We start from the raw sequence: 22460 nt of genomic DNA, 5'->3' as shown, positions 1-22460 counted from the left end.
TACCGCCTTTGGCCACTTGCAGACGGCACATATGATTGAGAACTGCAAAAAAGCAGGGAGCTTTAGCATAGATTACCTTGATCTCTTTACGCCGATCTTACATTTGTTCCTTAGTACGGTTAGCGTTCGGTATCTGGCACTCTAGGTAGGCTCTAGCTCGAAATGACTATGGAATTTCTGAATAAAGGAGGCATACAAAATAACCAACCAATTCAAAAGTTGAACAGCACAGTCAGTTAGTCAGAAAGTTGCGTTAGTTGCAACGATTATGAAGCAGAATTTGTAAAAGTTAATCGCAGAAAAGTACCGATTTTTCTGTGTGAGCTCGATTTGAACGTTAGGTGGCAGAGTAAGTAGTTGGTAGATTGGAGTCTGGACACACCAAAAGTACTCCTACGGCTGAGGATATAAACTGGACTATTTAAGATCATGATTTGACCGGACCGATAATTATATGTAGGCTATGTGACGCAAAATCAATATAGTTAGATTCGTGTCCAAAATCATTTTCATTGTGATTCTGTAACTGTTAGTAACAGACTACTCCGTGTAAGTCTGATCGGTGCCTATTTGTGCTGCGTTTTGCGGCCTCCGGAGTCCGGAGCGTCTTCTTCCCAGTTCAGGTGCAGCCTGGATCGGGTGCTGACGCAGCGACACCTGTCGGATGTCCTTGGCGGCTTGACTGACTGACTTGCGAATGACGACGACGAATCTTCTCGTTGCCGAGCATTCCATGCATGGTGGGCAGCACGCCTTGTCTTGTGCGAGGGAGATGTTTCTGGCGTTCTCATGTCCAATGCAAGGGAGTTGTGGCTATGCCCGATTGAGGAATTGTTTTTCGCTGGACAAAGAAATCAGTTTTTTTGGTAAGCTATCTTCAAAATTTCTCAATCGGCGTACCAGTAGCTAGTGTAGACGCTCCCAGTACTCCCATTGATGTCCAACCAAACATATGTAAAATGTCCTTTTAGTAAGAGGACCATATAAAAACATGCAAAAGCAGAAGCAGGGGATAACATAAGCAATTTACAAATAGACTGTGGACGCCCGCGGCACAAAAAGCTAATTAAGACAGATCTGGCATCTACAAGGATCCTAGTCCCAGCACACTGCAACAAAACTTTATATTCCACCATCGACCATTTAAAAACCAGATAGATAACAAGATAGATTTGGTGCGACAAAAGAGATGATATTGTTTATTTCACCAAATTAAGTAAAAGGTACGTTTTTGCCATATACGGTTTATTCAAGATTTCAAGGTACATACAGTCAGGGAAGACAAATTTCATTCGTTGTATACATGCAGCTGAACCTGAACGGACGACTATCTACAAGAATGGCATGACCCAGCAGCTATAAACCACACGCGCGGCACAGTGCGTAATTGTGCAAACACTGTGTCGGTAGCGTCGTCAAAGCTGCTTCTTATATTTCTATGGTTGCTAACTTTATATCTGCTCTGGTCATAAGCATCAGAAAGTGATGGATAGTTTTTTTTTTTGACAAGAAAAGTGATGGATAATTAGATGCACATGAGCAGAACAGAACGGCTCCAGGTAGTAGTACTTTTTATCTTCTCGACCCCTGTTTATATATCGGCCATTCGGTAATCAAGAACCAAAAGCAGGCAAGTCCTAGAGCCGCCGTACTTGATCATGGATCGATCGACCAGGCAGCACAGCACAAGGCACTAGAGGCGCAAGCACTAGAGCCACGTGACAAGCAGGGGAAAAAGGTGTAGGCCAAATCTTTAGCCATTCGTCTTTTTATCCGGGTCTAGAGATAGGCGGATAGATAAGGTTGCGATCGATCGAGATTAGTGTCGACCAGCTAGCTGACCGGGCGACTGTATGTGCGGAGGCAGGCGTACGTCCATTGGGCCGATCGATCCTATCTATCTATCCATCCATCCATACTTGGCTGATGATCTCTGATGAACGGCGAGTGTCAGCATTGCACTAAGCCCTGCACACCTGTGAAAGCCTGAATCCTGACGCTCGTGCACACAAGTGTTTTGGGAGGCTCGAGATGATACGGTTTGCCTTTTGGCGTCGGATCGACTCAGCAGGGGTCGATCGGCACATGCCAGCCACGGGGATCTGTGTATAGTGTAGCGGCTAGAAACGGCTGCTAGCGCGTAATTTGTTTGTGCTGCAGATCTCAAGTTAACCAGAATTGTTGTGGGCGGCGGGTCCTGCGTACAGAACCGAAACGTGACCAAATAAGACCGGCAGTGGAACCCGCGGCGCCGAATGAAAAAGAAGCTGGCTTTAATTTAGCCGGCGAAGTAGTGCAGATCCTGCCTGCCTCTCTCTCTCTCTCGCTCTCAAGGCCGATCGAGGGCATAAACTAAACTCCACAAGTCAAGCCCACGTACGTTACATACGTGCGAGATGCGCCGTGTGTGACTGTGGATCCGATATCCTCCGATGTCGCGGTCGATCGTCGTCGGCAGATCGATGCGCCGGGAAGTTCCAGATGCGCCCACTCCACTGCCCGGGCTAATCCCCGTCCAGTTGCCCCCTGGCCTCCCACGCGCCTTGGAAGCTTCCACACGGTGCATCAGCTTAGCTAGCACTCGCGGGTACGCCGCTACGCTACCAACCGGGCACGCACGCACGCAGCAGCTAGCGGCAGGCTCACGCGCACCGCACGCGGCACCGCCGCGACGTACTACGTGATTCATGTAAAGCGCTAGATTGTGGACATTTCGCGTCTATGAAATGACATGTACGTCTCGTTCAGTAGTGAAATTCAAATAGTTTTGACACAGACCATCAAAGAATAATACTCCCTCCGTTTCATAATTCTTGTCGAAATATTACAAGTATGTAGACATTTTTTAGAAATAAATACATTTTTAAACAAATTTGAGACGAGAATTATGAAATGGAAGAGCGAGCCTGGGCAAATACTGGATGCAGCCGTCCTCATAGAATTTTGCCCTACAAAATCAGCCTTAAATCACTTAATCAACACTAATTTCTAGCGTATGTCACGGGATGGGGCCTGGGCAATTGCCCTAGCTGGCCGGGCGGTGGCTCCGCCAGTGGGAGGAAGTATCATATAACTATATAAGCCATAATAAGTTGAAGACCAAGACATGTAAGACGTTCGCATGAATATTAACCATTCAGCCTACAGTGCATGAGCAGCATAACAATTAACAAGTTCATTGCGGTTTCGTACGTTTTATTCCTAGTAACACCTATTTTGACCAACGGTTCATATTTTGGCTGAAAAATATTCCTAATTTATCCGGTCTTTGATTCCGGTCCAGTGGATGTCCATAGCGGACAAGATTGCGGATGCACTTTCGCGCGATTTCACACAACATAGCGTTGGTATCTTGGAATTGCGGGTGTCGCGGAAAAATTCACCATCGCGTCCCGGGAGCTCGCCTAAACCTTGATAGTGCCGCAAAGCGTTAGATTTAAAATCTTGGATTCCACCATCCACACCACATATGTCAGCTCCTTTTATTCCACGGCGCGCACAACGAACAGCAGATTACAAGGCCCATGTGTGCAGCCATCCGATCGACGAGGAGATCCCCGTTCATGTTTGATGTTTCCACGGTCGTGAATCGCGCGAGTCAGAGATGCCGCCGTTCGGAGAGAGACCTCGACGATTGACGATGGTCTTTAATTTGCGCACGTGCATGCATGCGCGCCCCGCGGATTCCTTTCGGACACGCACGACCTCCATCGATCTTTTGCATGCCAGGCCTTCGTATCCAAGGCGTTTCTAGTTGCGACTTTGCGAGGGAATTTTTTCGGTAATAATCTATCCGTTGGCTGTTGATCAACTAATTCGATGACCCGATTCTTGGCAGATCAGGTGCTGGTCGGTCGGTGCAAAGGTTAGTTTACGGAGCATATATTATGACTCGACTCCGTGTGTGAACGCAATCTAATTGATTCTTCCATCTGTCTCTGTTTTCCGTCACGTGATTAATTATCGACGCTTTTGTTCTTGGTCTTTTAGGCTTCTGATGATGGAATCGGAACCGGCCGGCTGGTGATGCGATCTTTTTGTTTTCCGAATAAATTAAGGAGCATACCTTCCGATTTCAAAACAGACCACTACAAAAGTGTTCAGAGATCTGTGGATTTTTTGCAGAAAATAAAGGAGTACTTAGAGACATTACAGCGCAATGATCACAAGTGTTTTTTTAGAACAAATCACAAGTGGTGGGATGTGATTCCGAACTACTGGCCTTTTTTTTTTTAGAACAACTACTGGCCTGGTGAACCGTTGTGAGCGGGCCTGGTATTCCGTTATCCTACCCTGTTTCTCTCGGCCCATTAGCTGTTTGACAGCCCAGAGAAATGCCGTGCTTAGAATTGATTGCCCATTCAAAAATTGGAGGGAAAAAAGGTACTCCCTCCGAGGCTCCGACCGGTATCTGCTGACTGGTTCAGCGTTTTTCTTTGTCGATGATGTCAGCAGGGCTTCGGTGAGTCGAGACGGACGGTGATGGTTGGGACCTCAAGTACTCCGTATAAGTTAGTGAATTTGGGATCTCTGATGTTGCGTAGACTGTTTTGATATGCTGCAAGCGTGTGAAGTATTTGCAAGAGGGACGACCGATAGAAAATTCGAAACAGTACAATCCCTCTGCTGCGAAGGGTGGCATATATGCTGCAAATGTGATTCTTAGATATATATATGTTGTATATCTTATATGCGCATGTTGCATGCATTGGTTTCTCGCATCACGTGAAGTCGCATGCTATCTTTCAGCTTTTTTGTTGCAAGGGCATGTTACAAATGTTGGAATAACTTCGGATGAATTTTGATAGGGTCGTGATGATGGATGAAACACTAGGAGAAATTGTTGCATGTTGGTTTTCTTGCTGTAAAGATCAGATGCCCTATAATTGTGACTTAGATCAGATCGAACGGCTCAGAGGGTGGCCAATCTTGTGACACATAACACACCACAAAGAATAAACTAAATAAAGTCGTTTCAATCGTTCATTCATATGGGTAAACTCTGCTGAAATTATATGGGTAAAAAATTAAATTTGAAAAATATACTTTTATATCTGAGGAAATTGCTCAGATGGTCCATAAACTTGAGAGGGGAACAATTTAGTCCACAAAGTCACAATTCTTATCCCTCTTTCCTAAACTTGGCAAGACGGTGCAATATAAATCCAAATCACGGTTTAGGCCGACAAATGGGCACGTGGCGACTGAAGTGGCCATTCGGGTATGACAATCACAAGCACCCTATTATTATTTTTATTTATTATATTTATTGTGTGCATGGAGTATATATTACGGATGAAATTTGACACGCGCATGCAGGACCAGGCTAGCTAGCTAACTAGCCGATGACGGGCGTCTGGGCGATGGTGGTTCCGGGGTCAGCGATGATGATGAGACGGACGCGCTCGCCATCATACCCAGGCGGTGCGTTGTCGCCGACAAGGTGGACCTCCAGGTGGACGTCCAGCCTATCGGCGACGACCTTCTTCCCCGCAGCAATAACATTCCAGCCCACGACCTCCGGCCACGACGTCTTCTGGTCGTCGTCGTCGCCACCCATGGCTGCCACGCCTCTGCCCATCCCCTTCATTCCAACACAGCATGTACGCGAATATATACCAGCTGGGAACCGATCAACAAAGTATGTATTAGCAACATGTACTCTCTCCATCCATATTAAATGACTTGAATTTGTCTAAACATGAGGTATCTATATACTCCCTCCGATCCTAAATTCTCGTGGTGGTCACGAAAAAAAATTAGGATCGGAAAAAGTATCAAAATACGTCTAGATACATGTAATATTTCGGTACTTAATATGAGACGGAGAGGGTATAACAATTGAGAAATATTTGAGCGCAGACAATATCTATCTACAGAGACCGACGACATGTATCCATATACCTGAGGAGAATTAAGGAGATACGGATACAATGAAAGAGCGGCCCGGTACGTGTGGAGCTTATGGGCGCGTGGCGTTGATAAGTGGTACTGCGTACGTATATATACACTCGTGCGAACGTACTTGTATACGTAAGGCTAAGAACAGCATTGCAGGGATTAACGAACGCTAATCGGTTTAATTAATTATAATACCCCCGTATGCTAGCCTTGTAGAGTGTGTGTCTTGTTTGGCCTCAGACCGACATGGCGGCCAGGGAGATGTGTAGTTTAGCGGCAAGGAACGGCAGCGCATATTTTTTTGCTGCAGAATCATAACCAAGCCAAAATCGCGACTATGCGTGCATGGATCCGATCCTCCGCTCGTCGGCGGCAGATGCGCCGCCGGCGGCTCAACTGGGCTATCCCCGTCCAGTTGCCCCCTGGCCAGTGGCCACACCTTGGAAGTTGGTAGCTTCCACACACGATGCTAGCAACCGGGAACGCAGCGGTATCAGTATATTAGGGAGTAACATAATGTCACTAGTTTATAGTTTATTAGTTTATGTTACTGCTTTAACATATTATCTGTGATAACATGAAATCTTCATTTATTAGTTTTATAGACTCATTGTATTTTGAAAAGTGTGATGTGATGATAACATATCTAAGTTACCCCAACACTCTCTTTCCTCATTAATAACATGACACGTCATCAAAATTGCTTAGTTGACACTTTAATTACCACACCTGGCACAATGTGGCTAGTCTCACGCACACCTGCCGCGATGTGATTCCACCCTCCACACCGCATCAGCAGATCAGCTGCTTTTCTGATCCCATAGCGCGCACAACGTTGGGGCATAACGAATTAACGATCCGTAAAAAAAAACGTTGGGGTATATAAGGCCCATGTGTGACGAGCGGCGGAATAAGGCCCATGTGTGGAGATCAACACCACGGTCAGGGAGTCAGCCGGCCGCATGGGCTTTCGGCCCTTGGCGGCTACGGACGCACGATCTCGGCCATGCGAGGGAATCGCTTCGGTAATCTATATCTGTTGGCCCTTCACTTAGATTCTTGGATTCTTGAGTGATTCTTGGCAGATCAGGCGCCGGTCGGTGCAAGGGTTTGTTTACGAGCATATATATTGTCACCCAAACCCGTGTGTGAACGCGAGCTAATTGATTCCGAGCACGTGATTAATTGGCGACACTTTTGTTCTTTCTCTTCAATCGTCTGGTCGAATCGGAACCGGCTGGTGATCCGATCTTCTTTTGCGGGTAAAAGGAGATCAATTAAACTGAAAACTGAACTTTAGGTATATATATCTCACAGCAAAGCTTTCGACGGAACAAATCACAGGGGATATTGGGCAGTTTCGCTCGAAGCATCGTTTGCAATTTTAACGAAGAGCAATAATCACGAGTTTTTTTTAGGGGGGATAATCACGAGTGGTTTTTTTAGAGGACAATAATCACGAGTGGTGGGATGTGATTCCGAACTCGTCGTATTAACTGGGCTGGTCAGCCGTTGTGGGCCGGCCCGGTAACCTTCCGTTATCCTACCCTCTTATTCTCGGTCTATTAGCTGTTTGACAGCCTAGAGCAAATACCGTCCTTAGAATTGTTTGCCTATTGGGCGCACGCTCGAACACAAAGTACTTGCCAGAGCAGGAATAAGAAATTCCGGGAGACAGGAGTTTGACAAGTGAGCCCCACGGTCACGACCAAAAACATGCCAGTCAGCGAATTACTACCACTTTAGATTTGGTAAGGGATCAAGCCTATCGGGTTCAACAATTAAAAAGTGATAGGTATTAAAAAGGTCCAGAAACCACCTATGTATTTTTTTTAAGTAAAATACACCGTTAGTCCATAAAATTTTAAGAACATGAACAATTAAATCCACGAACTCAGAAAATGCACGCACAAGTCTACGAACTAGTGTCAGTAAAACACGTTAGTCCAAAACAGGCTCGGCAAGCTAAAAGTGAACACGTGGAATGAACCTAGTTACAAGACGCAGTTTAGGACCATGCCATGTGTCTTTTTAGCCTTCCTAAATCGTTTTTGTATTAATATGTATCACCGACTCAAGTTTACGAACTTACATGTTTGTTTTCTGAGTTCTTTACTAACATGTTCCTTTGTTTCGAATTTATATACTAGTGATATATTTTACTCTATTTTCTTGACAAGTAATATACTCATGTAAGATTAGACCACAGCTATTAAAGACACAATATTAATCCATTATTTCAAAGTAAAGAACTGAATTTCACCCCACGAGGCACATCACAGGTTCACGCAACTAGCAGCATATTGTCCATCCGTATTGCTCGAACGGCAATATTACAAGCCCCCAATTATTTTTCATTTATTTATCGTATTACGCATGAAACTTGATGCGCGCATTATTCATGCAGGGCCAGGCTAGCTTGATCAAGCTAGCCGACGACGGGCGTCTGGGCGATGGTGGTTCCGGGGTCGGCGACGATGATGAGACGGACGCGCTCGTCGTCGTACCCCGGCGGCGCGGTGTAGCCGACACGGTGGACCTCCAGATGAACGTCCGGCCTGTCGGCGACGACCTTCTCCCCCGCAGCAATAACGTCCCAGCCCACAACCTCCGGCCAGGACGTCTTCTGGTCGTCGCCACCCATGGCTGCCATGCCTCTGCCCATCCTCTTGCAACTGTGGGAATTAATCAATCGACAAATTATGTATACATTGAGAAATGCATGGCTGCAGACAGTATATATATCCACAGAGATGACAGGTAGATCGAGAATATATATATATATGCACACCTGAGAGGAAATTAAAGGAGATGATGATGATGAAAGAGCTAGTAGCGACCGCTGTACGTGCTTATGGTAATGCCGTTGCTAAGTGGCACCTATATATACACTCTGTGCCTGTGCGTACGTACTCGTGTACGTAAGACCAAGAGCACCATCGCTGGGATTAACGCCGATTCTTTTTTTCTTGTTAATTTGATTGCCCAATGCGCGTGGCCGTCGTTTGCCGGCCTTGTAAAGTGCGTACGTCTCCAGTAGTACATGAAAAAAAATCAGCAAAATAATAATTTGGCTCCTATGCTTGCTGCCTGAAAATGAGAAAAATAATAATTTGCCAAGCATATGCTCGTTGAACTAAATGGTGGCTCTAATCATTAATCCTTGATTTTGAATGCTACATGTGCATACCGCACATTGCGCCACCACGACACGAGTAACCTCGCAGTCCTCGAGCGCTGCGTGTGCCTTCATTTCGGCACGCTAAGGTAAGAGATTACCTACTTAAGAGCTGGATGGCGCACGCTCGAACACCCCAGGTGGGACTAAACAAGTTAGCTAATGATCCAAATGTACCCGTACTTCTTCTTTGTGCGAGGGGACGAACGACACCCAGCCCACTTATATATCGGCCCAACACAAGGAAATTTAGGGGGTGTGCCTTATTAGAGCCTGTCTTTCTTTTGCGAAAACTTATTAGAGCCTTCCCCAAGGCCGATGATCCATTTCCCACTCCCGTGATCTCAACAAGCGGTCCAGGCGATTCTATGTCATCGGTCCATTTACTCACCAAATTACATACAGTACGTGTCGTTCTTTATCTTGAGCTTTGGGAAATATAAACATACGGAATTACGGATACGGTGCTGGATGTTTTGGTTGATATAAGTTAGCTTCATGCCCTTGAATAGCTTGACTAAGAAATTTGATGAACAAGGACCATCCTGCCATTCGATTGAACTTGATTTGCATGATTTGCATGCCAACTCACAGTTCAATTGAAGAAAAAGAACATGCGCAAATAGCTCCTAAGGTTGCACAGGCAGGTTTACGGTCTTCGTTGATCCAACCAATAAACCAAAGGGCCAAGGCCCAAGGATCTAGAAAACATGGGCCTTTGGAGAAAATCGAATTTGATCTTCAAGCCAAAAGTAATTTCCTCCGTCCGTAATTCTTGTCGTAGTTTTAGTTGAAATGTGAACTAAAATCATAACAAGAATTATGAAATGGAGGGAATACTTATGTTCCTAGATATAAATGTTCTAGGTTTATCTTATGTTAGATTTTTTTTATAAACTTGGTCACACTTCAAGACGTTTGAGTGTTTGACTTAGGACAAAAGTTAGAAAAGAACGGCGGAAGTACTTTTTCAACACCAAAACTTTCTTATATTCCGACGAAACGTGCACTTTGTTCTTGAAAGACTCTTATATTAAGAGGAAACTTGCACTTCCTTCTTGAACCCTTGATTGTTGAGGATTCAAGTCTCTAATTGTTTAATTTTGGTTTGCATTAAAATTTCGTTGGAAAACCCTGGTGCAGTTTAATGGAAGTTTATCTCGAATTTCATTCTTGTTGAGTTGAAAGCTGTATGAAATTCAGTTGAAATCTCTTAAAAATTGGAGTGAGCTCTTTGAACACAGTTGAAAGCTTCCCGACTTTAGTCAAAGTGTAAGAAAAAGGTTGAAAGCTTCATATATTTTTAGGCCAAAATTTGGAAGTTCTCGTTTCGTCCTCAGCTGTGGCAGCAGGCCAGCAGCGATGATGGCCCAGGTGGCCATGTAGAGTCTTTTCCTCTGAGGTGGGAGGGGAAGGATTGGCGCAATCAAGAGACCCGTATGGGACAAACCATTTCTAGTGGCCTTGAATGCCCATCCTTAGAGGTGCTCTCAAAGTTCAGTTTATCTGATCGCTGCTGGTAACTTGCATCTGAACTTTGTGCTTTCTAATTCTCCAAGAACCATTTTCAAGAAGATGTGCCATCTCTCCCCGTCAGCAACGGACAAGCAGTTCAGTAGGCACAGGCATAAACAAGTGTGACTAGTTGAAAACAAAAAGGGAGATTCTATCAACGCATAACATTTACAGAAGCATAGTCTGAATACGATAATTCACAGTAACATCAACGACCTAGAAAGATCAGGACCATCACCAATTTTGTACTCCATCTAAGCAGTCACTGCTGGCTAAATGCTAGCTAGACATAGTTACATCCGGAGACGCCGGTCACAAAAACGACGCCGGCGGGCAGACTCCGGGGAACCCAGACAACTACGACAAGAGAAATTTCTACACAAGCAACGAACATAATGATCAACTTGGCCGCGCAGAATGCCTAAAACCTCATCTGCGAAGGGCCACCTAGATTAACATCACACTGATCACCCTAGTTGGAGGAGAGCAGCGAGTCCCAGTCGATCTCGTAGGACGGGTACTTGGTGAGCATGAAGCTCTCCGACTCGTCCCACGGCACCTCGCCGAAGTTGAGCTGGGCCAGCGGAGACGCCGACGCGGACCCCGAAGACGTCGTCTCGGAGCCGTCATCCATGGCCGAGCCACCAGAGTTCCCGGAGGAGCAGTTGCCGGACGACACAACCGCCGCCACTGCTGCAGGCGCGTTGATGGGCGTGGCCTTGCCGCCCTTGGAGGCGTTCTTGGAGGACGCGTTCTTGGCGGCGATGGTGTGGGAGATGGCCTGGAGCTTGGCGTCGACGGCGGCGTCCAGCGGGCCGCGGGAGGCGGCGTTGTCGGGGAAGTTGAGCCGCGCGGCGTCCCCGCGGAGGCGGTAGGCGGCCTGGTCGTAGACGACGGCGGCCTCCTCGGCGGTGTCGAAGGTGCCGAGCCAGAGCCTGGTGCGGTTGCGCGGGAGGCGGATCTCCGCCACCCACTTGCCCCAGTGGCGCTGCCGCACGCCGCGGTACAGCTTCTGCTGCGCCGGCGCCGGCTTTCGTGCCGCCGCGGTCTTCATGGGCTGGGCCCGAGAGGCCAGCCCGGTCTGAGGGGGGAGACGCAGGCGGGCCTGGATGTACTGCATCTGGGCCGGGCTCAGCTGGCCCTGCGCGGAGCCCATGTAGTGGTACCCGTGCGCTCCTCCGGTGGGGAAAGGCGGCGGCAAGGAAGGGTGAAAAGGCGGCGGCTGGAGCATCTGCATCTGAGGAGCCGGAGCATCGCGGATCTTCAGATCAGCGGGACGATCTATAGCTGCCGCCATGGAATCGACTTGCAGATTCTTTTTTGGATTTTTTTAAATAAAGAGAAAATAAATAAACAGCCTGGTCTTTACTAAAATCAAAGAGCAGGCAGAAAAAATAGGATTGGTGGCACAAGGAGGTGTACAAAAATAACCCCCTATTGGCTATCCAGTTAATCTAGCAGAAGAGAAAAAAAGATCAGAAATCCAGGAACTAAAAGGCTCTGGAACTCTGTTCTGGAAACCTAGAAAAAACTAGAGAACAGATCTGACCCTAAGATGAGCGGAGAGGGAGGGGTGTGGAAGATCTGTGAAGAGAACCGTACCTTGAAGACGCAAGAACTCGCTCAGATCTAAGTCTACCTCGCTCAAAACTCACGGGAGATGGTGTGTGGGGGATTGGGGATTTTGCTTGGGTTGGTTTGGTGGTTGGGCTTTTGCGGTGGGGAAAGAAAGTGTTCTTGGTGTGTGTGTGGAGGTCTCAGTCTTGGCTTGGGAATAAAAGGGAGACCCAGGGAGCTCTTTTATAAGCACCAAACGGCGCTTCCAAATTTCTTAATCTTATCCCATCAGCCTACGACCAATCACCTGGCTAATCTCCTCTTGTATCCAAATTAGTCCACCACGAAGCTTCCTCCTCCTCACTGACAGGCGGGCCACGGGTCCACACGGTTTTTTCTTCCTCTGCTCCCCTGCATTCTCTAGACGTGACACCAAACAGGGACGCGGGGCCATTGGTACCGCGCCACGTGTAGGGGAATACCGGCAGGTGTCCTGAGAGGCGACCGGCGGGTGTCGGTCTTGTAGACGTGGCGGAGATAGGAGCGTGGGATGTTGGTGTTTGCTGTTCGGCGGATGTTGCCACGGATCTCCCGCAGAGGCGCCGCGCGCGTGTTTCGTCCTAGGTGCACGCAAATGTGCAGTGCACCGGTGACGTGAAAGGCAGCGTGGATTTGTTTTGTTTGTTTGTTCCTGCTTGTTGCCACATTTGTAAAAGTCCCGAGCCCGGGCTGACAGCTACGCCTACGCTAATCCGGAAAAGCTTGATCACTAAGCATCCAGGATACCGTTGGGAATATTCGGGCGGAACGCCAAAACACTGAGATAGTAGTAATGTTTTGAAGAAGAAAAAAGTACTAGTACTAGTACAGTTCACGGCAAATATTCTGTAGAAGGAAAAAAATCTTACACCTAGTATTTACAGTTCCCAAGTGATTCAGGAGACGGTACAGTTCAGGAACCCAGGAGGCCAGGACCAACCTTCTTCCTTTTCTGGGGGGTAAAACGGCTTTTTTTTTTGTAAAGAGTAAAACGGCTCGGCAAGTTGGCAACCACAAGCTACTGCGTGGTACCATGAATGGCATGGATAGAGATATCCATTTTTCGCGTTTGGTTGCTTAAGCTGGATGAGCCAGGTTTCTATTTGGTAGGATGGACAAGAAATAGGTGGATATGGCATGGTAATTGCAGCAGCTGCCTCAATTTGAGATCAGACGGTGAGATCAACCAGCATAGCAATCATTGTGGTTTTTTTAACATCTATCATCATGGTAATCACCGGCAAAGGACTACTCTCTAAACAAGAAGAAAGATCGAGAGAGGACCACTGGACCAGAAGAGAGATCGAGAGAGAGCTGGGCGCCAGACGCGCGCGCTCGAACGAGGAGCTAGCTGGACGCTGACGAGCTCCCGGTGTTCTTCTCTACAGCTTCTCGCGCTCCTCGTCGCCGCGCAGACGCGCGTGGCCGGACAAGAGCCTGACGGAAACCGGAGGGCAGGCATGGCGGGCGGGGCCGGACGCCAGGCGCTGGAGCAGAGGAGGAGGAGGCACGGGGCGCGCGCTGGTCCTGCGGCAGGAGAGGAACCGGAGGGTGGCGGTCGGCTGTGGCGGTCTGGGCCGGACGGGACGGCAGGCGCTGGAGCAGCCGGCAGAAGGGGAGAGCAGTGGCAGCGGCGCTGCGCCGGCAAAAGGGAAGCTGCAGACGGCGGGCCGCAGAGGGAGGAGCCGGCGGAGGGGGCGGGACCAGTCGATGGCGGCGCTCAGGCGGGCTACAGAGGGAGGAGACGCGGAGGAGCCGGCGAAGGGGCGCGAGACCAGTCGGCGGCGGGGCTCGGGCGTGCTACAGCTGTCGGGCGGCGAGCCTCGGGAGCCGGAGATGCAGACGGCGAGCGGAGGAAGAAATAGAATAGAGAAAACGGTTCGGGAGGAGAGGGTGGATGAGCCCATCCGGCCGATTTTTCGGGACATGGCTGGCCAGGATGTTTGAGGAATATTCTCTTTTGTTGGATGCCGTCAACCACCCCATCCAGCCAGAAAATGGATATCTGTGTCCCATCCACACCTATCCGGACAACCAAACGCACCCTATGCCACAAGGCACCTGATCACCAAACTGCTCGCACGGTGAACTCCTGCCAAGTGCCAACGGATTAGCCGAGCCACAGATGGCTCTGATTCTCAGGGTGAGCTTTTAGCTGTCCAAATGGCAAAGTACGTACGCCACAGTTTGCTGCTTGCGTCTGATGTTTCCCCAGAGCGTTTCTTGGCGTGCCAAACGAGCCGCTCCTATTAATTCTTTCTTCCCCAGCTGATGGCTGGTTCAGTCAGTTGTGGTTGAGCTTGAGACATGCATCGTGGAATCTTTGCGAGGAGTTCACGCCATGGCCATGTGAACAACTCTGGGACTCGGAGACGCACATGCTCCATGTCGCGTTCCGTAAAAACTCCACGGCGTTCGACGCCGCATCTGGCGCAGCTTGTGGTTGGACCTACAAAAATTTAAGAGCTGGATTCGCACATCTCTAGGTGCATGCATGAACCCCCTTACCGTTAACGTTTTTTTTTCCACCGTTAAGACTGGGCATGCTGGATTGCTGGTGCTATAGAGAGGCGCAGCAGATAAAACTTCCCTCTGCCCGTTTGAAAACATCCTTTCTGTTGTCTCACTAACATGCATGGGGCGGACGCCCTTGAAAATGAAAATTTGAAACTGTGTCGGACCTTTTTTTTGCAACAGTTAAAAAAAGTTGGACCTTTTGCATTTTTCGAATCGGACCAGCCCCATTTTTCATTTCAATGAAGCAGAAATACATTCTCTGTTACACCAGCAAATCCATCCGTCAGCTCCTGTTGCCACCCTTGCTTGTGAAGAATCGCCCAGAACTGAAGAAAGCGAGCACAGTAGGAACACAAACAGATTCAGTTTGGTGAACAATTTCTCTCTTACAACAAACATCATTTCTTGTCTTCCGAATAGCGAGCATACCTCCCAGTCATACCACATAAAAGGATTTCCCATGGGGTATATTTTATTTTTCTTTTAGAATAAGGTGTGGTTGCATCTATAAGATATTTCTTTTTCTCCAGTGGGCTGCCCAATTCATAGAAATTTTATTGAAAGTATAAGATGAGTTGGGACCTTCCAGAAGAATGCCTTTATTTCTTGTGTGACTATTTTCTCTTTTCATCTTCCTACAAAATTTCTGCGAGGCATCCAAATAAATCAGTCTCCCATATTTATGTGCCTCTGTTCTCCATAGAATTTCACAAACTATGATATCTAGAGATGCAAAAAGGTTACCACTAGGGCACCCTGACACCCTCCAATACTCTTTAGTTAACAAATGAACAAGTTTTTTTTTAAAAAAAATGATATGATTTTAAAATTTTAATTCGTTTGGCCGAGCTAAATAGAGTCAAAAAATACCTTTAGGATACCTGTGTTGCACCTCTAGTGATATCCAAAATTATGGGTTTCTTTTTTAATCCTGAAAGAGAGCCTGGACAAACCATTACTACACCAGGCCAGTATTGGAATATACACTATCCGTTTCATAATTTTTGTCTCAAATTTGCTCAAATATGGATCTATCTATTTTAAAAAACGTCTAGTTACATGTATCAGTTGGGTTCATGCATCCCGCACCGAGGCGATATTCGAGATTCTCTATTTTCCTATTCGTGTTCAGTCAGGTTCACATTGGACGTTCGAGATTGTTTTCCTTACTCGAGGCTATCTTCTGTCTTGCTGAGGAAGGTTCAGTGCTACTCCCTTCATCCCATGTATCTAGACGCATTTTAACCATAGAAACATTCATAGTTAAACAAATTTAAGTCACTTGATGTGGGACGGAGAGAGTACTTGAAAGAACGAGGTTGTATTGTTTCCAAGCCGGTAGCCCCAAAAGGTTGTAACTTTTTTTTTGAACGAATTGACTTGACGATGACAAGGTATGATAACTTAAGACCATACAATGACATCCCCCGCCGCATGGCATATTGTTGTCAATTCGCAAGGCATAGAGAACGGGGAAGTGATCGTCCAGATAAAGCACCGACTATGTACACTGATCTGGCGAAATGGAATGGAAGTATATACATATAACTATATCCATGAGTTGCTAGAGAGCAAAAGTTAACCCAGACATCTAGATCCAAAGGTAAACTCAGAAATTTATACAGCTCCAGATCATTCATCTGGAGAAGCTTCCGACGTTGCAGCGAGTCACTAACGGCAGCAACTGCTTCAATGAGCTTCTTTGTTGGTTGCCTTCACTAGAACCATGCAGTTTTTGCAGCAGTTAAACGATCAATCAATCGCATCTGAAGGAATGTACTAGAAAAGCAAATCATGCTAAACAAAAGACATCACCACATGCAGTTCACGTAATGATGTTGATGCCTCCTCTTGAACTCCATTAGACCTCCATATGTTTGGTCCGCTACACCAATATAGAAGGCCTCGGTGTCTGGGCTAAATGACAAACCAGCAATTTCACCGAAGAAGTCAATTTCATGAGATTTGCCATAATCTGCCCAAGAGTCGTAGATATGGACGAAATCTATAGGCTCTGCTGTTGCCAGAAAGCGCCCATCTGGAGAGAATTTGATACAACGTATTGAGCCGACCCTTCCGCCAAGCACCCCTAAGGATTCTGATAGGTTTCTTATGTCCCACAGCCGACATGTTGTGTCTTGACTCCCAGTAGCCAAGATGTTGCCATCCGGATGCCAGGCAGATGAGAATGAGTAATCCAAATGCCCACTAAGCTTACCAATCGCCTAAAGCAAAGGAGGAAAGGATACTCCATTAGGATTAACCAGAAAGCACAGATCACCTTGAGAAAAACATCCCCACACTTACCTTGCCACAGTTGGGATCCACTACCAATCCATCCTCATGATCACCAAGGACAGCAAAGAGTTTCCCGTTGGGACTCACCGAAACACTCTGTTTCAAAACAAAATATTAGTAAATAAACATGGACACAACTATATGGAATAAACAGATCTCAGCTACTTACATTTACAGACCACGGGAAGACGTAGTGCTTAAGGAGATCAAAGTACTCGGTATCAAAAATTCTGACAGAGCAGTCATTATTAGCAGCCACCAACCGTCTTGATCCACTGAAATTATACAGTTTCTTATAACATTGTTAACAAGAAACTGGAAATAACATATGCAGACTCTAAAAGCACCAAATCTTACCTGGGATCCTGGTAGATCTCCAAAGAGTTGGTAATAGCATTCTCATCATCTGTAACTCTTGTGCTGAAAACAATCCCATCATCCTCCAGGCGCTAACAAATATCAAATTAATTTATCAGGTCATGAGTTATTTAGACTATACTGCAAAGCATAAGGGTATATCACCAAAGTACCTTGCATATAAGCTCCCCTTGAAAACCACCAAGTATCAATAAATTATCATCTACCGCCATAGTTGTGAACTGGACCATTGCAACAGATTGCGAACCATGTCCTCTCTTTCAAGCAACAAGAAAAATGTGTTGCATGTCTTAGTCTAAAGAGAAGATGAATCAACAACAATAGAGCTAAGGACCTGTGGATGAAGTACAAACCTGTTTCGGTACAATGCAATCATCACCATTGATTAGCTCAGTGCTTATCTGGTCCAGTGACGACCAGTGTGTCACTGATTGATCGTGTACTGTATAAACATCATGTTTGGTTGTTGCCCAGACGAGATTCCTCAACTGCAAACTTGAACGTCAGAACTCAGAATTACATCCCTCTTATATTTTGACATCAGTGCTACTAAGGCATAATTTGTACTTCATACGATCATCAGCACACCAAGAGGAGATACTAGGCCATATGTGCATATAGTTGTTCTGATGTAACCGCCAAACATGGAGAAACAAGTTACTTAGTTACATCTGAGTTACAGAATTTGACGAGTTCAGCATCAAGAAAATTGACTCCAAAAAATGGGAAACAACCTTATTGATGTTTTTTTTTTAAATAACGATCAGGGAACATGGGAAGGAAATAACTAAAATGCTTTTAACTCTCTCAACGCTACTACCTATCAGTTCAATTCTAGATGAGGTAATGTGATCCACTCCCTTGGTTTCACACCATCACAATATAAATAATACTTGGATGATAGACAGCACAGTAACATGCAAATTCAATTTCAGTATCAGAGAACCAATAACAAGAGGCAAATCATATTTTGAGAAACATGAATAAGTTCTGAAGGACAACATGATCTGATCAGTTCAGAAAGATCATCTTTAGCTGTTATTAAGCCCCATGTATTGCACTGGCAGTTTGGAATGACAACGGAGTAGATTTAAACCTGAAAATGCACGATTGATGGCCGAGCACGTCTTGTGTTGTACTGGAAATCATAGTAAGGGCTATCCTTTTGCACTTGTTTGCAGTCCTGGATGATCAAATATAAAGAAAAAAAAGATTTAAGCTGGTCAGCAAACAAGCCAACAATATAAACTTTTTCAGAAGTTTGTTTGTACAATGAACTTCTAATTATAAAGACAAGACTGTGCCATAATAATTAATGTTGATAAGTTTTCGCACAACGGGCTTATTTTCTAGAAATGTATCAGTGACACAGTCAAGAGATCTTTCCACATGAAGTGACTGTACACCATCCAACCGAAAGAACGTATTTAAGGAAATCATTAGTGGAAAAATGCAATTCTTACGAAATACTCCACGCATGTTCCTAAAATTGTTGTTCATATTTTGTTGGTCCAGTTCACACAGGTTCTTTTTAATGTGCAGCTTAGTTATCAACTTGAGTTGACGGTATTGAAAAATATGGTAGCCTCATTTGTTAACGTGTAATTATGTCCGTGCATGTTAATGGCATGGCCATGAATCCAAGACTAAGCATTGTGGTTTAAGTATCCAATGAGTTCCCAGTTCAGACGGTTCGATCTGATTCAGCAGGAATATTTTGAATATGCAAAATTTTACTGAGACATAAACAGTGGTGTTGGAAACCAACTCGGGTTCCAGTTAGAATTCTACAGAAATAGTTGGGCGTGGGTGGCGGAGATCCCAGGTAAATACTATGCAAGGGGGGTTTTCCATGGTAAAGTTATCACTCTTACAGGTAACAGACACAAAACTTGTAGCTTGCAAGTAATGGTGGGGAGGAATCCTAAAAATGACCCGCCCAGCCAGCCCAAAAAATTAGCGAACACACCTGAGTTCATATTTCATAAATTGTTATTAAAATAAGAAAACTGGAAGGCTGGAAGGAGCACTTGCAACCAAACTTCTCGTAATATTGGTTGCCACCAACTCGTGTATTGTTGTAACATTGTCAGAAGACATGTGTCGGCCGGAGCCCATTATGGCCAAATAAAATGATATATCAGGCCGATATGCACCTTACAGGGAAAACTACACATGTTTTAGGTAATGACTTGACCAAATTATTGAACTAATGCATGATCTCAGCAGTGATATATATGCAATGAACTCTCTTATGTTCAGAGACTAATTAAATCTAGTCAAGCTATTACTCCCTCCGATCCTAAATTCTCGTTGTTGTTTTCGTTCAAATTATCCAACTATCCATGTGAAGTATTGGATTGATCTTGATAAAATTAGATGTCTAAAATCCGATATGTTCAAGCTGTGAATTGCCCATGGACAGTCCAAGCCCATTCCCATGAGCATCGAGCTCTCATATGACATATACGGCCATACTTTCATCTATCTTGTTGGGTTTGCAGCTAAGTCAGGCACCCCAGCTTACCTTCAACATAATAAACATTTGTTCACACATAGCAAACTCCACAAAAACAGCATGTCCATTTCAGTAGAATGATTTTTTTTGTGCCATTATCTGATTATTCATGTGTCCACGCGGATGCAACCTTCCATATAACCGTGAATTTTCCGATGATAACAGAGATTGTGAAGAGGAAATTCTGAAGACCTAATGGCTAATTAGGTAGGGTACTCAGTGTTGCTTGCCTAGGGAGTGAGCGAGAACATAAAACAAAGGTAACAGAGAAACTGCGCAAGAGCTCCATACCTGCAAAGCATCCTCCCGGGCATAACTGAGGTTCTGATAATTCTTGTAGCTCTTCATCTTCATGTCACGGTACTTATCCCTCGGGAACATCATCTTCTCCCACGGGATCCCCTGCACGTCCTTCCCGTTCACTACGTCCTCTGCGGACACGTCTGGCATCATGTTATCCTGCAAAACAAGAGAGAAAAAGGCTATAAATTTTCCAACGCGGGGCGGCTGTCGAACTCGAACCGTGGACAGAATCAACCTCGGCGTACCTGGTCATAGTTGACGAGGTTGGCGAGGAGCTCGTTCTGGTTGACCTCGCCGAAGGGGTTGTTGTCGCCCTGGTCCTCTATGAGCTCCTGGATGCTCTGGAGGATGAACTCTAGGTTATCCTCCAGCTCGAACTCGTCCATCCTCACCGACGCCTCGATCCAACCAAAAAAACAAAATCACACTGCAAAACAGGGGAAAAAAACATCACCAATTAAAAACACCCCGAGAATCCACAAAAGCGAATTCAGAATCAGGCCCCGAACTCGGGAACATGGGGGCGAGACCACGCAAAAAAAAATAAAAAATCCCCCGAATCTAGGCCACCAATCCGTCCCAGAACTCACCACGATTAATCCGATTCAGAGGCTAACTCGGGGCAGCGGCGGGGCGCGGAGAACCGTGGGGGAAGAATTGGGGATTTGTTTTCCTTCCCCTTTGGGGGAGGGGCGCGGGCCAAAAAGGGGGGCGCTCTAAACGGGAATGGAAGGCGGCGAGGCGACGCGACGCGGAGGCGGAACAGGGGAAGGGGGAGGGAAGGGAACCCCGACAGCCGGAGCGCGTGACGGTTTTATCGATGGGGGGGGCGATGGAGACGCCGACCGAGCCGCGGGATGGTGGGGCCTCCGGGTCAGTGGGTCGGTGGGAGGATGGCATGGGCCGCGTAGCAGGCGGTGCCGTACGGGATAAGGGATCCGGGGCGGGCGGATCAGGTGCGGCGTCTGGGTCGGATCGGGTGGCGGCGACTTAACTTAAAACTGGATCAGCACCGAAGCCGACCGACCGTCGGTTGCTCTTCGGTCTTCGCCCGTGCGGTGGAGCGACCGTATCAGATCCGACGCCTGTCAACGGGCGCGGCAAGTTTAGTTTTTTAGAGTGTGTTTGGTTTTTGTCGCTAATTTTTGCCCACCATATTGAGTCAACAAATTTGTTAGTAAGAGCTAACACGTGCTGTAGCAATAATATTTGGGGAATGTGCTACCCTTGCTTTATGATTTTTTGTTGTGATTAGCTTTGATTTTGTCCTAGAGAGTATATAATGCAGTAGCTGATGAATCTGCTCGCCCCTAACAATGTGTGAAATGTGAAGGGATGATCGTCGTCTCTTTTGATCAGTGAAAAAGATATGTCTTTCGAGTAAAAAAAAACAATTGTCAAAGACTTCTATTCCTTCCGTCCTAAAAATGATGTCTCAAATTTTTCAAAATATATCTAGACATGTTTTAGTGTCTAGGTACATTCAAATTTAAACAAATTTCAGACATCCTTTTCGGAACAGAGGGAATAGTTTTTTTTGTTAAGAATTAATTGGTTTATATTGGCAAAAAAATTACTTACTCATAGCAAGATTTCACGAAATAGCAACCAACCAAGTGAGACACCAAATCAGTATAGGCTACCAAAAAATTCCTTTATTTTCCGCAATGCGCAACTTACTTAGTACTGAAGTTTGAATTCTCGGAGTATGGGAATATCGCTGAGTGTATGCTTCCGGTATCAGAATTAGAAGGTAAAAGTAATTCAAAGTACATAGCATTTTTTTCAAGAAAAGGTACGAGTGCTAAAGTTCAAATTTTCGTAGTTAAAAGGGAGTATCGCTGAGCGTGTGCTTCCGGGATGACAATTAGAAGAAGAAGTAATCCAAAGTAGCATTATTTTTTTTTCAAGAAAAAAATACTATTCCCTCCGATCTAAATAAATTTTTGCAGCTTTGTTCAGATACCTATGTACCGATACGCTTTCACTGTGTATGTAGTATTTTTCTATTTTCTAAAAAACATTTTCCGTTCTGAAATTCCCAAACTGGACAAAAAAAGTATTGAACGCAGACCGGCCCACCAAACACTCAAACAGCCCAGCCCGCCCAGTGCGCGGGCGCCCAACAGAATGTGTCAAAACGAAGAGGGGGATTTTGCACAAAAGACCCTACAATTAACTGGATTCCGTAAAAGCCTCAGGGAATAACAATCAGTGGTAGCTGAGGTGGAAGCGATGCTCCCGGAGATCTCTTTC

General features: G+C 46.0%; 2 protein-coding genes across 3 annotated transcripts; both read right to left on the bottom strand.

Annotated features, from left to right (window-relative positions):
• Nucleotides 1-10721: 10721 nt before the first annotated feature.
• Nucleotides 10722-12396, bottom strand: LOC100836054 (ethylene-responsive transcription factor RAP2-13). The gene has a single exon (XM_003574416.4). The coding sequence runs from the start codon at nt 11889-11891 to the stop codon at nt 11067-11069; it is 825 nt and encodes a 274-aa protein (XP_003574464.1). The 5' UTR covers nt 11892-12396; the 3' UTR covers nt 10722-11066.
• Nucleotides 12397-16170: 3774 nt separating this feature from the next.
• LOC100835439 (uncharacterized WD repeat-containing protein C2A9.03) lies at nt 16171-21000 on the bottom strand. 2 transcript variants are annotated; one of them, XM_024461269.1, is made up of 10 exons: nt 20795-21000; nt 20450-20631; nt 20193-20360; nt 18480-18566; nt 17737-17878; nt 17536-17640; nt 17363-17454; nt 17175-17280; nt 17015-17101; nt 16171-16932 (listed from the first exon to the last, which is right to left on the bottom strand). In XM_024461269.1, exons 3-10 carry the CDS (start codon nt 20213-20215, stop codon nt 16519-16521), a joined length of 1056 nt encoding a protein of 351 aa, XP_024317037.1. In that variant the 5' UTR covers nt 20216-20360; nt 20450-20631; nt 20795-21000; the 3' UTR covers nt 16171-16518. The 2 variants fall into 2 exon arrangements, with proteins under 2 accessions (XP_024317037.1, XP_003574462.1); XM_003574414.4 differs by having other exon boundaries at nt 17737-17871; nt 20795-20999.
• Nucleotides 21001-22460: the final 1460 nt, after the last annotated feature.

Source organism: Brachypodium distachyon, chromosome 3 (genome assembly GCF_000005505.3).
Source record: "Brachypodium distachyon strain Bd21 chromosome 3, Brachypodium_distachyon_v3.0, whole genome shotgun sequence".
NCBI classification, from domain to species: domain Eukaryota; kingdom Viridiplantae; phylum Streptophyta; class Magnoliopsida; order Poales; family Poaceae; genus Brachypodium; species Brachypodium distachyon.
The sequence above is the reverse complement of the archived record's forward strand: the minus strand, read 5'-3'. Positions and strand labels throughout refer to the sequence as shown.